The sequence below is a fragment of the Gobio gobio genome, assembly GCF_949357685.1.
Source record: "Gobio gobio genome assembly, chromosome: 22".
Classification (NCBI taxonomy): Eukaryota; Metazoa; Chordata; class Actinopteri; order Cypriniformes; family Gobionidae; genus Gobio; species Gobio gobio.
The window spans coordinates 36829259-36846962 of NC_137118.1; the positions used below are offsets into that span (position 1 = coordinate 36829259).

Below are 17704 nucleotides of genomic sequence, written 5' to 3' on the forward strand. Positions count from 1 at the left end.
AAATTCAGCTTTGCATCACAGGAATAAATGAAACTTTAAAATATATTCAAATGGAAAAACGTTATTTTTATATTTTGTTGTTGTTGTATTTTTAATAAAATAAATGCAGCCTTGGTGAGCGTAAGAGACTTATTCTAAAAACATTAAAAATCTTACCGATAAAAAACAAAAATGTTTGAACAGTAGTGTATAATCTTATGTAACAGTCTCTATACATCAGACAACTCAAGTCACTTTTTGTTGCAAGACAAAGCAGACAACTATCCTAAATAAACACTTTGCTTTCGAAGTATAAAAAGCTTCATGAAAATATTTCCTTCTTGACATTATAAACGTGTAACTGAAATGTTATCTAATAATTAGAGTAACACAAAAATGTTATGATACTTGACACTTGAAAGTTCAAGTTTTAAAGTTGAGTGCTGCATGGACTCCACAGTGCTGACTGTATTTCTCCCATTAGGACACGTCATATCTAGAGCGCCATGCGGAACTCGTCTTGACACACTTGACTGACATTTCGAAGACCAATCAGTGACAGCCGTTCGTGCCGAATCGTGACGCTGAGCCAATTAGCGCCCTCTCTACGTGGATGGGTTGGGCTTGAACGCAGAGAGGGTTGTGTGTGAGAGTGTGGAAGGGCTGGAGTGAGTGAAACGCCGATGAATAAGACTGGTAATTGTGCACATTTATAATTTGTAAGCTCATTTATCACAACTACACGGGTTCGTTGTCATTATATTTACTCATGTGCATTCAAAACACTTTTACATATAGTAAAATAGCTTGTGAAAGTGTGAGATAGGTGTGATATTAGCTAGCAGCTAATGAGCTAATGAGGACTTTAATATTTAATTTTCAGGAATAGTTTATCAGGAAAAATAGTGTTCATGTGCATGTTTATGCTCTCTGGATTGATTTATCTTCCTGTACGTATGTGTTTAAGTTTCAATTAGTAGAATTGTGCATAGGAATTGTGCACATACTGACTCTTCCTGATTTCACCGAGATTTGACACTTTAATAGATGATATAATGTGCAGATTTATCGATTTCTTAAAGTGCTTTACTCCTAAAATTCATATTTGACGCTTAATGGATTTAGAAAATCCTCTTTAATCAGGTCATACATAAATTGCAGGATTGTGTAATCATTTAGAAGCTTACATTTGTTTATTGCTTGTACATAGTTTGTTAGTCATATCCTACACTGGCATCACATTTTTTTCTCTCCTGAAGTGTACTTCTATTTCAAGTTTTAATTAAACATGCTGCCATTGTCCCTTTTGTCAGGTTTCAAGAGTTAGTCCTGCCTCCTGTTTGTTAAGATGACCAAGCTGGGCTTCCTCCGACTGTCCTATGAGAAACAGGACACCCTGCTGAAGCTGCTCATCCTGTCTATGGCAGCCGTCCTGTGTGAGTGGATACATCTCCCTTTATACCAGACTTCCTGACCTCACTGTATGTCAACTGTCCTCTAATTCACTCTGTCTTGTCATTTTCTTCCAGCGTTCTCCACCAGATTGTTCTCTGTGTTGCGGTTCGAGAGCGTCATCCATGAGTTTGATCCGTAAGTACAGCTTTCAGGTAGTTATTTTGGCAGCATCCAATCACCTGTTTAACTGAGTTTTCTGTTTCTGTTTTAATAACAGGTATTTCAATTACCGGACCACTCGCTTCTTGACAGAAGAGGGTTTTTACAAATTCCATAACTGGTTTGATGATCGGGCTTGGTATCCACTTGGGAGGATTATAGGAGGCACCATCTATCCCGGTACAGCTGAAGGAGACTAATTTCAAAATTTATAGCAACATAAGGTTATCTGTGTTTTTCAGCTACTAGCAGATCCATTGTGGTCTTGAGCCAAGTACCAAATCCCAGAATGCTTCAGTCGTGCTGCACCAACGTCATTATATTCAATGAAATGTTGCCCTGGAAAATAGTTTCCAATAGAGAGGAAGCCATGTTACTAGTCTTGTTGGCAGTACTGATGGCATTTCCTTATTATTATTATTATTATTATTTTGAAAACAATTTAAAACAAGTCAAGTCACCTTTATTTATATAGCTCTTTTTACACTACAGATTGTTTCAAAGCAGCTTTATAGTGATAACAGGAAAATAATGCAACCAAATTCGATTCTGCTGGATAGCCGCTCTGGAGAAAACAGTGATGTCATCGTCCAGTTCAGTAATATAGTTGAATATTTAGTGTCCCCAACTAAGCAAGCCAAAAGCCAGAGGCGACGGTGGAAAGGAACCAAATTTTCTAACCATTTGTACCAAACCTCTAACCATTTGTATTTGGGGATAGTTCACACACAAATCTAAATGGTCATCACTTTCTCGCCCTCAAGTTGTTCCAAACATTGTTCGTTTCTTCTGCTGAACACAAAAGAAGATAATTTGAATGTTGGTAATCAAACAGTTGACGGTAGCCATTGACTTCCATAGTATTTTTTTTTTTCCTACTATGGAAGTCAATATTCCACAGTAGACTCATAAACTCATACAGGTTTGGAACAACATGATTCAATTCAATTCAATTCAAATTTATTTGTATAGCGCTTTTCACAATACACATTGTTTCAAAGCAGCTTTACAGAAAGTGCATTTCATAGATGTACAGTAAAAATGTTAGAAAGACAATGTTAAAGAATAATGTTCGAAAAAGTTAATCAATCGTGTATTAATTTAGGCCATAACAACGCTGGCGTTGAGTCGTCTCTTCACAGGCGTGGAGTCGTCTCATCACAGGTGTCGGGGCATCTGAAGTCTCCATGAGAGGCTGATACAAACTGGAGCTGACAAACTATTTACCTCGGGACTAGTGTCCCGAGATAACAACAGAAAAGCAGATGGGAAATGATTAGCGTAGCTGCTGTTCAGAATATTATATTAATGCTTTTGATCCGATTTAACTGTAGTATAAAAAGATAATTATAATGTGAATGCTTGGCTAAAGAGATGCGTCTTTAATCTAGTTTTAAACTGGGACAGCGAGTCTGAACCTCGAACAATATCAGGAAGACTATTCCAGAGTTTAGGAGCAAAATGTGAAAATGCCCTCCCTCCTTTAGTGGACTTAGATATCCTAGGAATGACCAGAAGCCTAGAGTTTAGTGATCTTAAAGAGCGCGATGGATTGTAGGGCGATAGAAGATCCGTTAGATACACTGGAGCTAAACCATTTAGGGCTTTATAGGTTAGTAGCAATAGTTTGTAATTGATACGGAACTTCACAGGTAACCAGTGTAGAGATGATAAAATTGGTGTTATATGATCATATTTTCTTGACCTAGTAAGAACTCTAGCAGCCGCGTTTTGGACTAACTGTAGTTTGTTTATTGATGATGCCGGACAACCAGCTAATAAAGCATTACAGTAATCTAATCTCGAGGTCATGAATGCATGAACTAACTTTTCTGCATCAGAAATAGATAGCATGTTACGTAGCTTAGCAATGTTTCTAAGATGGAAAAATGCCGTTCTTGTAACATATGAAATATGATTTTCGAATGTCAGGTTGCGGTCTAATATAACACCCAGGTCTTTTACTGTAGTGGATAATGTGACAGGACATCCTTCCAAGGTAAAATTGTATTGCGAGAGGTTTTGTGGGCAGTTTTTTGGACCAATAAGTAACACCTCCGTTTTATCTGAATTTAATAGCAGAAAATTACACGTCATCCAGTATTTAATATCTTCAACACACGCTGTCAGTTTAGATAACGAATGATGGTGAGGACATTTTCACAAAAGAAGTTTGAAATACGTTTGCAGTGGTATACTGTTAGCGAACATACTGGCACCGGCCATGCTGCTAGGAGCGGCGTCTAGATGAATATATAAATATGTACTGTGCACTTTCCTCTCAATAGCAAAATAAACGCACAAATGGCAGCGGTGAGAAAGTTAAGAAAGCATGAGCTTTGGAATTTGTCACTCCAGTCATGTCACTTGTATTTATTTAGCACTTTATATAATAGATTGCTTTAAAGCAAAAAGCTATGCAGTATTAAACACAAAAAAATTGTATCAGTGTAGCTTTCAATTAGAATTACTTCTTTGATTTCTACTATAATGGTGCATTCACATGGCGTAGGCGTTACCACTTCTCGTTTACTTTGAATGGGGGACGTCATGCATTGCCGAACTGAATTGTGGGTTCCGTTGTGTCGCGTCACTGGTGTTGCTTGCGGCAGAAGTTGAAGTCAGCCAATCAGATCGCCAATCCAAATACCCTAGCGCAGACGCTAGCCAATTGCGTTCATGCAACACCGGAAAAGTAATGTAATTGGCTGTTGTCACTATGACAGTCGCATCAGCACCAAGCTTCAGACACGCCCTCCGTCAAGTGTAGACGCTGACGTCATGTGTGAATGCAGCGTAAAGCAGCTCTCCAGTGTGTTTGTTTTCACTTGCGCCTGACCTCAAGAATAGAACAGAAGAAATTAACCGGAGTAGAAGGTGGAGCCTCTGAGCCACACCCACCTATTATTTAACCACTAGGGGTGCTCCGATTGATCGGCAACCGATCTCGATCGGTCGATAATCGCTTTGGGATGATTGATCGGCGGTCTCCAAAAAGGCTGATCTCATGAACCGATCTCATGCTGACGACACATAAAACCCACACCTGCCGTGAGAGCTGGGGCATGATATGCAGCGACACCGTCTCGTTCTCTTTCCAGCGCGGGTAAAATAATTATAATGCTGAAGGTGAGGTACAATTCCTATTTCTATATTAAATAACTTACGCAGTCATTTGAAAACTTTCTGTGGGACGCAAGTTCACAAACAGCGCGTGTGAATCACCCCGTGATGAACCTTTATGACACTCACTGCTCTTGAATTACTAACTTTTGCAACCTTAAGTGTAAGGATTAATCTAATTTAATTTATTCAGGGAAGACCAATATTCATTTACATTTGATTTCTTATTAAATGTCTTTAGTATTTCTTACCTCAATACTAATGTTAGACCTACCTGAAAAATTGTTTTTAAAAACAAAAATGCACTGCATGATCAAATATTTAGGTGAGATAATTATATACATTTATTATATACATTTATTTGGGAAAGATGGCCTACAGTAGCTTTAAGTTATCTCATTTTCTAAAATAAACACTTGGTGGTTCTTCAAGATCTTGACTCAGTTAATTTAGAGTTAGTTTCATTTCTACAAATGGTGCAAACTCTGCAAGATTATAGATAAAAGATTGCCATTCTGTGATCGGCAATCGGCAGATCATGATCTTGGTAATCGGTGATTGGCCCCAAAAATGCTGATCGGAGCATCTCTAGTAACTACCACAGACCAATGTTAGTTCAGAGGTGTTTACCATTCAGAGCAAACGTTTCTGGAAAACTCTAAAATAACTTTTTTTTTTTTTTTTGGCCAGATTTAGTTCGAAATGACGTTACACCAGTTTGTTCATAGATTTAGGGGCATTTAAACGTTGACGTGTAATTTGTCCCTGACAAATACATTAAATTGTGTAGTATCATTACTATATATATATATATATATAATTTACTTGATTGGACTTGGTTGGGCCGATGGCTGACAGCCGGCATCGTGAACTCTCTTTCTCCAGACACGCGCCACATTAACGGAGTTTAAAAGAATAGTTCACCCTAAAATTAAAAGTGTCATCATTTACTCTCCCTCAACTTGTGCCAAAGCTATATGAGTTTCTTTCTTCTGCTGAACACAAAAGAAGATATTTTAAAGAGTTGTAACATACATGTTCCCCATTGACTTTGATAGTAGAAAAAAAAAATACTATGGAAGTCAATGGGGAACATCAACTGTCTGGTTACCAACATTCTTGAGAAAGAAACTCATATAGGTTTGGAACAAGTTGAGGGAGAGTAAATTATGACAGAATTTGCACTTTAGGGTGAACTGTCCCTTTGTCATCGTCCATCGTGATGTTTCACTGTAGACATTGTCTGATGCCAATTTGGCAGACATCGCCCAACCTTAATTGGTCTATTTTCGCTTGATGAACAACAAAACTGACAGAGATCTCATAAACTTGAACCTTCTTTAGAGACTCTGACTAGCAACACCCTAGCAACCAGGCAGAGAGCCTGCCATCCTCATAGCAGCAGGCTAAACCCACTTAAAATACTGTAGCTTCTGCCTAGCAACACTGTCGTTTTGTTGCTGATATTGATATCTATTTAAAACCTATGCATCACAATATACAGCTCTTTTTTTTTTGCCAAATGAAATGTCATGTGTTTCTTCTTTTTTGTCTACAGGGTTGATGATCACATCTGCGGCTCTTTATCACGTGTTGCACTTCTTCCACATCACTATCGACATCCGCAATGTCTGTGTGTTCCTCGCCCCTCTCTTCTCCTCCTTCACCGCTATCGTCACCTACCACTTCACCAAAGAGCTCAAGGTGAGATGAACCTCTAGACTGGGTAAACCCAGCCTGATCTGCCTGCGATTTGATTTCGCTCTGTACATTCATTTCTACTGCTTCTGTTACACTTTTGCGGGAACCAATCACAGACTGGCTTATCCACCTGGCGCTATTGGCGGGTTTAACACGATTACGGATAGAGAAGCGATGTATCTATGCTCGTTTATCACGCCTCTTGTGCAATAGAAAATGCATAGCAGACTCCCCAGATTCAAAATGTGAGAAACCATAACCTGACAATAAAACAAATCCTAGATTTAACAGTTTTGTTCCTATAGTGTGTGAAGAGTCACGATGTAACAGACTAACAGATACCATCCAGTCCTGACTGAAATCTCACAACATTTCTCATGGTCAAATGTGACTTTAGGTTAAATAACATTGTGTTTGACGGGCAAGAAGAAATGGTGATAATTGTGTTTGGAGTGCTTTTTACTGAAAATAAAAAAGGTTTGTGCTAGGCCTGACTGCGGTTGTTATGCTTCTGTCTTTCGTCAGCTCGCTTTCTGATTGGTTATTGCTTCGTTCCAGGTTACAATCTACAGTGTGCGTGTGCATTTGTCCTCTGGGTTCCCCCCAAACAATAGGATTTCTGATTGTAAATATTGTTAAATATTTACTATTTGAGATCGGTGTAGCCTTGGCGTTCTTCTGAGCAGATTCAAGCACTCTTAAAGGAACACTCCACTTTTTTTGAAAATAGTCTCATTTTCCAACTCCCCTAGAGTTAAGCAGTTGAGTTTTACAATTTTCGAATCCATTCAGCCGATCTCCGGGTCTAGCGGTAGCACTTTTAGCATAGCTTAGCATAGATCATTAAATCTAATTAGACCGTTAGCATCTTGCTCAAAAATGACCAAAGAATTTCGATATTTTTCTTATTTAAAACTTGACTCTTCTGTAGTTTCATCGTGTACTAAGACCGACGGAAAATGAAAAGTTGTGATTTTCTAGATCGATATGGCTAGGAACTATACTCTCATTCCTGCGTAATAATCAACAAACTTTGCTGCCGTACCATGGGTGCAGCAGGCGCAATGATATTTCGCAGCCAGCGCCTGTAAATAGTCCCCAGTACGCTCCGTGTGCAAGCCAAGTATAGCAGGTTGTCACATTGTTTATGTTGATGGAAGTTAGGCTATTTTCAGGCGCTGCGTAATATCATTAGTCATTTTCGAGCGAGATGCTAACGGTCTAATCAGATTCAATGCTAAGCTCGAATATCTTGAAGTGTGTGTGTGTCCCTTTACTCGACTCAATCTACCTGAAATAACTCTATATGTTCCAGGATGCGGGCGCAGGGCTTCTGGCTGCCGCCATGATTGCAGTCGTCCCTGGATACATCTCTCGTTCTGTGGCAGGCTCTTATGACAATGAAGGTACAGTCTTGTTTCAGAGGTATTGTGTATAATATGTGATGTTTTTAAAAAGGCCTCATCAAGAAGTTTTAGAATTAATGTAAATTTCTGTTCAAAAGTTTGGGGCTGAATTTTTTCTTTCTTTCGGCAAGGACCTATTAAATTGATCAAAGGTGATAATAAAGATTTATTTTAGATAGATAGATAGATAGATAGATAGATAGATAGATAGATAGATAGATAGATAGATAGATAGATAGATAGATAGATAGATAGATAGATAGATAGATAGATAGATAGATAGATAGATAGATAGATAGATAGATAGATAGATAGATAGATAGATAGATAGATAGATAGATAGATAGATAGATAGATAGATAGATAGATAGATAGATAGATATGATTAATATAGATATATTAAGATGTTTATAATAAAGATTTAAGTTTATAAAAGATGTATATTTCATGTAAATGCTGTTGTTTTGAACATTATATTTATCAAATAATCCTGGAACAAATCTATAATGATTTCCACAATAATATATTTTAAACATTGAATAATAAGAAATGTTTCTAGAGCACCAAATAAAATAAAATAAAAAAAGATTTGTGAAGTATCATGTGACAGAAGACTGGAGTAATGGCTGCTGAAAATTAAGTTTTGCCATCACAGGAATAACTTTCATTTTAAAACATTTCAAAATGGAAAATTTTGTATTATTTAGTTATTAAAAAATAACAGCATTACTGTTTTTGAAATAAATTTAGCCTTGGTGAGCGTAAGAGACTTCTTACAGACCCCAAACATTTGATGTGTGTGTGTAGTGTAAACTACTGTTCTTGCCATAAAAATTGCATTTTGTGCTTAAATATAATAAAAAATATATAGGAAGTTTATAAATTATTAGTATACATATGTATATGTGTTTCGGTCATATAAAAAAGACTGGTTGTGGAGCGGTTTCATTCCTACACATGATATATAAATAAATAATAAAATATAATTTTGTTTCCTGTGATCTAAAGGAATCGCCATTTTCTGCATGCTGCTGACGTACTACATGTGGATCAAAGCAGTGAAGTCGGGCTCCATTTACTGGTCATCCATGTGTGCGCTGGCTTATTTTTACATGGTGAGCCAAATTTCTAACACAGTGACGCTTTGAATTAGGGTTGTTTTAGAGCAAATCATTTAATGTATTTTTTCAGTTGGATTATGATGTTATTTAAATGCACAAAAAGGTATTTCATTAACAACATCTTTGTGTGTTGGCATCAGGTGTCCTCCTGGGGTGGTTACGTGTTTCTGATTAACCTCATTCCACTGCACGTGCTGGTATTGATGCTGACCGGCCGCTTCTCTCATCGCATCTATGTGGCGTACTGCACAGTCTACTGCCTGGGCACCATCCTCTCCATGCAGATCTCTTTTGTTGGATTCCAGGTGTGGAACTGAATGTCAGCTACCAAATATGAGTAATTGCTATCATTTATAAAGTTCAAAACAAAGAAGTAATCTCTCCTGCTCTTTCTGTAGCCCGTCCAGTCCTCTGAGCACATGGCTGCATTCGGAGTGTTTGGCCTGTGTCAGATTCACGCTTTTGTGGATTACCTCCGGAGCAAACTGAACACGCAGCAGTTTGAAGTGTTGTTCAAGAGTGTCATTTCGCTGGTCGGTATCGTCATGCTCTCTGCGGGTGGTGTGCTCATGCTGACAGGTAATTAACGAAAATAATGTAAAAAAAATATATATATATTAAGAATATTTTTAAGTATTTATTTCTGGTCATATAAATATTATTTTTAGTCTTTTTAAATAGTTTGTTTTTGTATTGGCTTTTGCTAGGGAAAATCTCACCTTGGACTGGCCGTTTTTACTCTCTGCTGGATCCTTCATACGCCAAGAACAACATCCCCATCATCGCCTCTGTGTCAGAGCACCAGCCCACCACCTGGTCATCCTACTACTTTGACCTGCAGCTTCTGGTCTTCATGTTTCCAGGTACATCACCTTCCTGGGTGAAAAAAAAAAAGTATAACTTTTTAACTTCTTAACCCGCATCGGATCGTGGACGGGGGGGTTGACGGAAGTGGGGGGGTGTGTACTTTTATTTACTTTTGTTTTATACAAAATATTCAATCAACTATCACAAACTATGCATCATTTGAAAGCTAAAACACTCAAGATTCATGTTCTGATCTTGTTTTTGCAATAAATACACCAGAGAGGAAAGGGTTAAATGAAACACTAAAGGACCGTCCATGTAAACATTAGCAAAATATTAGCGTTACTCATCTTTCATCTCCTGTCGTTCAGATCAGATCGGACAAATCCAATAAACACCCGCATACATCTCTGTGTAAGAGTCCACTCTTCAAAATGCATCCCACTTTTTAATCCAAAACAACGAAAAAATAGGGAAAAAACTAAAAATCCTCCGTTGTTTGCAAGAGAGTTTTGAGTTAGCGTGATCAATCATGTCCATTTTCAATGAAATATCGATTCTAATCCTTTTCTGGCAAACTCCCCCTGCTAGAATAGTTTCTCCCACGTATTTTAAACCCTCCCCCGTCTCTCTCCTTCAATCAGAGTCTCTTCTGGGATGCATCATATAGAGGAAGCGCCTTACAGGCTTGGTGAGCTGTCAATCATTGCGCCCATGGTTTTCGTTGGATAAAGGCACTCGGTGCCCAGCCAATGCCTTTCCAACAAAGGTTTGATTAATGGACTTAGTAACCAATCAAAAGGCATTATCTTGCGCAGTTTGCGTAAGTAGGCTTTGGTGAATACTGTTTGTGCGCTGGCTGCGCGTTCTCCATGGCGCAACTGCAGTGGAGCGCGCAGTCTCTCACTGACGCTTCCCATCAGCTAAATGAGTTTTTTACACTTTGTAATCTCTGTAAATAGTTGCTTTAGTTTTTCAGTAACTGTTTATCCATTATAATTAGTAGTATATTGCAGTTTATTGCAGATTTATTTGAATGAAAAACTACTCTTTACAATAGCAAATGTTCTGAAATAAATGGCCTTTTTGAAATGACGCCTAGACTTTTCTTGACATAAAAGCTCACAGAAGCCACATTACTGAGAGAATCATCCTCATATTTGAATCATGACATGATTAGACATTCAGTTTTATATTTAAGTTATTTTCAGGCTCTTAACATTAAATTATAATATTTTTTTCCCTAAGTGAAAACAAAAAACAAAAAACGTGAGTCACTTACATGTATATTACTCTGTTCCCATATTACTTTGAGTTATTATGACTCTTGGGTAGCAATATTTCAAGTGTCTAGTTTAAAATAAGACCAGGTTTATGAATATAGACCATAGGGTTTAAGAGCTGCAGACATTTTCATTTGGGTATATCGTTTTCAAAGAATTCTCAAAAATGGGGCGCTTGTTAAGAGGTTAATACATCATCGCATTATCCCTGGTAGGGATGGGCGATATGGCCTAAAATCCATATTGCGATATACATTGCAGCCTCTTGCGATAACGATATATAAATTATGATAGAAGCATTTCAAAACAGGTTACATAGATCCTAAGGAAAGCCAAACTGCTAAATGTATTTTTTTTTAAAGAAAGAAAAAGAAAGAAAGAAAAGTTGTATGTCGTTTTGAGAACATTTATTGTGCAAAACTATAATTATACAACATAATGTTGCAGATAAATAAAATTCAAGTACAAATTCTTTTGTTTAATGCACAGATGCTTTTAATAAAAACATATTTTTTGCAGCCTAATGTAACTCATTTGGTTTTAAACATTTTGTTCTCTTAATGAAATGAAAACTGGTGTCTTGTTTATAAAGGAACGGATACTGTGAATTAGGGAATGGGGATGTCACGATACCAAAATTCCAGTAGTCGGTACCAATACCATAATTTTACGGTATGCGGTACCAATTTCGGTACCACAGCAAAATGTTTTTTTTTAAACTATTTTTAAAAAATTAAATTCAATAAGTTTATTATTGATGATGATAATCATTATAAGTAAATAATACATAAACATTTAAAGGCTGTATGCTGTTTAAAAGTAAACATTGTTTATAAAAAAGATAAAGTGAAAAATAAGCAACCATCTAAGGCATTATTATTATTATTATTATTATTATTAGTAGAGACAAATTATTATTACATAGAGACGTAGCTAAATCTACTCTAGGCTACAACAGTAGCCTAATATATTCAGTCAATTTCTTCACGTTAAACCAAACTTTTATTTTGACGAGTTGCCGTGAAGACCCTTGAGTGTCTGTGTTCATTTCATGATATGACCGTTTTCTAAAATGAAACGGTAAATTCTCATGAAGTGACGGTTAATGCGTTCGTGTCTTCATATTGTGACACACGGCAGAGACTACAAAGTCAGCGAGTGAGTGTTGCATCTAGGGTTGCCACCCGTCCCGTAAAATACGGAATCGTCCTGTATTTACAAGCAAAATTTTACATAGGTCCACACATAGTTCAATAAACACATACGGATTTTGCAGTGTGGAGAATACTGATAGCAAATATAAAGAAATCAATTTCACAATAAGTATTAGAGAAGCTCATTTGCACGTGATTGCGTTTTAGGGGCTTTGTTGCCGTAGTGGCGGAGCCTCGAGAACATGCGCTGTGCCAGTGTGCCTGTAAACTTGCACGGTTTTTTAAAAACATGTCAAGCTTGCGTCGTGTCCACCGTTTGAACGCAAGAGGATCTCCAGATATAGAGCTGAATAGAAGAAAGGTATCAATGGGTTTGTCCTGTCCAAACTCATGATGAACCTCAGGCGAACTGCACACTTTGCAGAGAAGCATTTCACTTTCTCAGACTGTCTTGACTTTCAGCTGGGTCGGGAATGGGTGTCCCTTATTTTTCCACACTGAAGGTGGCAACTCTACGTGCATCTGCACCCATTTTGTCCAGCTCCTCTGTTTCGCTTTCAGCTATGTTTACTCAAGATGACATACGATGATGCGTTGCAACCAATTGCAGTTCGTGGCTCTAAATTTTGCGGGTACATTACGTCATCAACATGCATTATTGCGATTAAAATCTAAATCCCATGTAGACATTATATGCACTTACAGAACACAGACATTTGATGCAGTTTAATTTACCGCCTGCGGTTCTGACACATGACTCTTGAATCTTGAATCATGAATCTTTTATCTCTGGGACTGCTCCATCTTTCAGACAAACACACTTACACAACTCTGTTGCTGCTCAGGAAAAACAAACTGCATCCACTGTTCCCTTAACGCTGGGTTATTTGGGAAGCCGAACAAGGTTATCTTTCCCTCATATCCAAAAACAGTTCTTTAGTGACAAAAAACAGTGACCGCGATATCGGCGGCTTCTGTAACCCATATGAAGCTTGTTGATGCACGTGCTCTCGCTCTGGTTGATGTGCGCACGCGATCATCCGGGAGAAGTGCCCATATAAGGATTTCCACCCTTTATGATGTCATACAGGGCCATATTCGAAAAGATTGTATTTGGCACTGAAATAATCGGTCAAATGTCCAACTCATTTTTTGAAACTTTGGCCATGTTTAGCATGAAAATGTAAATAAGTCGATGCATGAAATAGCATTAGTATTTGCACCCCTGTCACCAATTCTAATTTTATGTCTTAATGCCCATTCGCACCAAGGACTATAAATATAACAACAAAGATATACTGTAGTTCTAAACATGTTTCTTAATATAAAATAACAGCTGAGTCCACACCACATGTATAACAATACTGCACGGAGAGCCAATCAGAATACATCCTGCATTTAAAGCTGCAGCACGTGTTTAGAAAAAACAGAATGATATTGTGTCCGCTGGTGTGGGCGCTAATTTAGTTATCATTCTTAGTGTAAACAGACCTTTATACCCACTATAAATGCTGTTTATAATAAAGAATGCGTAAAACAATATATTAAAATAACACTGCATCAGATGGGTTAACTGTCTCATCTCTTGTTTCCCAGTTGGCCTTTATTACTGCTTTAACAACCTCTCCGATGCCACAATTTTCATCATCATGTACGGCGTCACCAGCATGTACTTCTCCGCTGTGATGGTAAGACACTTTTACTTTATTTTGGTCCGTGTTTAATGTTGGTTTGTTGGTATTTCCCTCTTTACAATGGAAGCTCTGACCTTAGTTTTGTCTGTTCTGCTCAGGTGCGTCTCATGTTGGTCCTGGCCCCCGTCATGTGCATCCTGTCTGGCATTGGCGTTTCTCAGGTCCTCACCACCTACATGAAAAACCTGGATGTCAGCCGACCGGACAAGAAATCCAAGAAGCAGCAGGACGCCACCTACCCCATCAAGAATGAGGTGCGATCAATGCTCCGTTTGATCTTTCTCGGTTTTGTTTGTGTCATTGGTTCACTCAGTGATGCTCTGCTCTGATTGGTCCGTAGGTGGCGAGCGGGATGATTCTGGTCATGGCGTTCTTCCTCATCACATACACTTTCCACTCCACCTGGGTGACCAGCGAGGCATACTCCTCCCCCTCCATCGTGCTCTCCGCTCGCGGTGGTGACGGCAGCCGCATCATCTTCGATGACTTCAGAGAGGCTTATTACTGGCTCAGACACAACACACCAGAGGTCAGTGAGATCCATCATAAACTTCCTGATTCTTTTGATTCTGAACAGTTGCTCATCTTACATTGCTTTTGTCTGTGTACAGGATGCTAAAGTCATGTCGTGGTGGGATTATGGGTATCAAATAACAGCGATGGCCAATCGAACGATTCTAGTTGACAACAACACTTGGAATAACACTCACATCTCCAGAGTTGGTCAGGTGATGATGGAATATAGTTTTACTTTTATAGTGGATTAAATAGCTTAGGCACTTTTATAAATGTTTTTTATTAATATATTTGCAGGCTATGGCCTCCACAGAGGAGAAAGCTTATGAGATTATGCGAGAACTGGATGTTAGCTATGTCCTGGTGATCTTTGGTGGATTGACGGGATATTCATCCGATGGTAGGGGCTCAGATTCATTTTTGACCCACGGAAGCAGCATTGTGGTTCTTAACGTTTGAGCTGTAGTATCTGGATTGGATGAAACCTAAATAACATGTAAATACTCATAATTTTGCATGAATTTCTTTGTTTAGACATCAATAAGTTCCTGTGGATGGTCCGTATTGGGGGCAGCACGGACACAGGGAAACACATAAAGGAACACGACTACTACACGCCCACCGGAGAGTTCCGTGTGGACCGCGAGGGGTCCCCCGTCCTGCTCAACTGTCTCATGTACAAGATGTGCTACTATCGCTTCGGCCAGGTCTACACCGAAGCCAGTGAGTATAACCTGTGATTGTTCTGCTATTTATAATATTTGCTCCATTTTATGTTTTTCCAGTTAACATGGTGACGCCCACTTTTAATGATCCTGTCTTACATTTTGTATATCATTGAATATAGTGTGTGTGTGTGGATATGTATATGTGTGGATGCAACAATACAGTTAGTCCAGGGTTCAATACATACCTCGGTTTTTAACCACGGTTTTCGGTTCGGTTCTGATGGCTTGTCACATCAGTTTTTTGCTATTCTATTCTTAGGCGACAGGAACAACAAGAGGTTAAGGAGAAAAAATACTTTTTTTTATTGCAATACTCTTTCTTTAATTTACTTAAAATAATTGAAAAACCTTACTTAAACTTAAAACTTTACTTAAAAAAACCTTTGTACACATTCCTAGTGTATTGTATAATATAAAATAAATATATATAAAGATTTACACTGGCAGCTCAGAGCAGTACAGCACCATTTAGGTATGAAATTGAATGAATAAATGTAAAAATAAAACGCTACATAGACTTCACTATAAAATATACATTGATTCTTAGCTACTGTATTAGTTTTTCAGTCAAGAGCAGTGAGTGATTTTCTGTGTTTTGTTGTTGTATTAACATTAAAGGGATAGTTCACTCAAAAATGAAAATTCTGTCATCGTGAAATGAATACAGGTTTGGAACAATATTAGAGTGAGTAAATAATGACATAATTTTAGAGGTGAACTGTCCCTTTAAGGGACAGTTGGGGACGTGTTCACTAGGCTGTGCTACTGTCAATTTAAGACCTGCGTGCATCTAATAGACACACGCCGATTTTACTTTCACTTTAGACATAACCGACTGTGTTTGTTAACCTTGTGTATTTGACCGTATTAGTGCAGTAAGACTACTACTTAGTCCAGTAATCACGTGTTTGACAGGCGTCAGAAAAGAGCATGTTAAAACCGTGCATAAGCTCGCAAATGAAATGTTTAACCGGCAAGGCTTTAAAACGCATGCAAATAATGAACTTTCCTGATTGTGAATAACTATAGTGTTCCGTGAGTATATAACTCTACCACTAACGTGTGATGTGAATGTATGTCGCGTTGTTCAGTATATTGGGATGGCGGCAAATGATAGAATTTGGTGAAATTATTAATTAAATGCAAAACCGAAAAAAAAGCAATTCACAAGCGCGTATTGAACCGTGAATGCCGTACCGAACGGTTCAATATTATATTGAAAGTTGTGGCTCCTCTTAGCTATCTATCCATCTATCATCTAATCTATTTTATTGAATATTTTATTTTCATGTAGTGTTATTTTATTAAATATGATTGTGTTTAATATTATTTTGAGTATTTTGTCTTATTGATTAATATTATTTTATTTAATATGTATTTGTTTAACATTATTTTCTTATTGATTCATATTCCCTATTTTATTGAATATTTGTATTAATGTTATTTTATTGAATATAATTATTTTATTATTTAGAGTCTTTTATTGACAAAATTGTATTCATATTTATAAAATAATATTAATCAGTATTTAAAATATTTCATTATGTTGAATTATTATTTTAAATATAATTATTTAGCTATTTCATTATTTCTTATTATTCTATTAATATTTTCACTAACAAATAAGTGACATTACAGAAGAAAAATTTAGCTTGCAAGTGCTGTTTTTATGTTTTTTTACAACAAAAAAAAGTCTTAAGAAGTTCTGGACGACTAGAACTATATGTTTACCTTTCTTTCCAGAGCGTCCTCCTGGTTATGACAGAGTTCGTAACGCTGAGATTGGCAACAAGGACTTTGAGCTGGATGTGCTGGAGGAAGCGTATACTACAGAGCACTGGCTCGTCAGGATATACAAGGTAAACTTGAACTCCCCTGTGCATTTTCAACCATTGTTGTCCTTCCAAACCATCTTAACTTCCAATGATGATCTCCTGCTTTACCTCCACAGGTCAAAGACCTTGACAACCGTGGCCTCTCAAGAACGTAAAACTCAGACACTCAAAATCCCACCCCCCTCTCTCGAACACACAGCACTGAACGTCTGCGGCCCCCATCCCACAATCTGAGGAGAAGGCGTGAAAACTTTTTTTATACTTTTGCTGTAATTGCTGAAAGAGATTTTCTTTTCATACCTTTTTTTTTATTGGTTTGTTTTTTAAATTTGATCTTCAAATGTGTTCCTTTGTCTGTATTCGGGGCAGAAAGGTGTCAAATGATCACCTGGAAAGGTGAGGAAAAAATGTTTGAAAATGTTCAGAAGGCATTTCTGCAATCAACTGGCCAGATAACTGTTTGATTTGTCTTTAAATGGGTGAATAAAGGAGCGACTGGGATTAAATGTATTGGTGTCTTTCTTTTTAACCAATAAAATCACATGCACGTCCAATTTGATGTGCAGACCAGACCCACTGATATCTAGACCCCAATTAATATCAGAACCCCAATATGCCTAGACCAAGATTTCTTGGTCCGAGAACCAAGCGATCAATTTTAATGCATTGAAAAAGAACAGATTTTTTTCCCATACATACATTAAAGATAATGTTATGCACATGTCTCACAGCAGTGTCAGCTG

At 37.6% G+C, this 17704-nt stretch overlaps 1 protein-coding gene across 2 annotated transcripts; it reads left to right on the plus strand.

The window, feature by feature from the left end:
* The first annotated feature begins 588 nt into the window (after positions 1-588).
* Positions 589-17536, plus strand: stt3a (STT3 oligosaccharyltransferase complex catalytic subunit A). 2 transcript variants are annotated; one of them, XM_079804137.1, is made up of 18 exons: positions 589-675; positions 1293-1415; positions 1509-1569; positions 1652-1773; positions 6275-6420; positions 7733-7823; positions 8832-8938; positions 9085-9249; positions 9343-9523; positions 9652-9807; positions 13785-13876; positions 13981-14136; positions 14223-14411; positions 14494-14610; positions 14696-14798; positions 14933-15121; positions 16870-16985; positions 17078-17536. In XM_079804137.1, exons 2-18 carry the CDS (start codon positions 1328-1330, stop codon positions 17114-17116), a joined length of 2118 nt encoding a protein of 705 aa, XP_079660263.1. In that variant the 5' UTR covers positions 589-675; positions 1293-1327; the 3' UTR covers positions 17117-17536. The 2 variants fall into 2 exon arrangements, with proteins under 2 accessions (XP_079660263.1, XP_079660264.1); XM_079804138.1 differs by having other exon boundaries at positions 600-698; positions 17078-17532.
* The last annotated feature ends 168 nt before the right edge of the window (positions 17537-17704 follow it).

Excerpts from the sequence above, each read along its gene's own strand:
- stt3a (XM_079804137.1), top strand. The coding sequence starts at position 1,328 with ATGACCAAGCTGGGCTTCCTCCGACTGTCCTATGAGAAACAGGACACC. Across the intron at positions 6,421-7,732 it reads ACTTCACCAAAGAGCTCAAG|GATGCGGGCGCAGGGCTTCT; the intron begins GTGAGATGAACC and ends TATATGTTCCAG. Across the intron at positions 8,939-9,084 it reads CGCTGGCTTATTTTTACATG|GTGTCCTCCTGGGGTGGTTA; the intron begins GTGAGCCAAATT and ends TGTTGGCATCAG.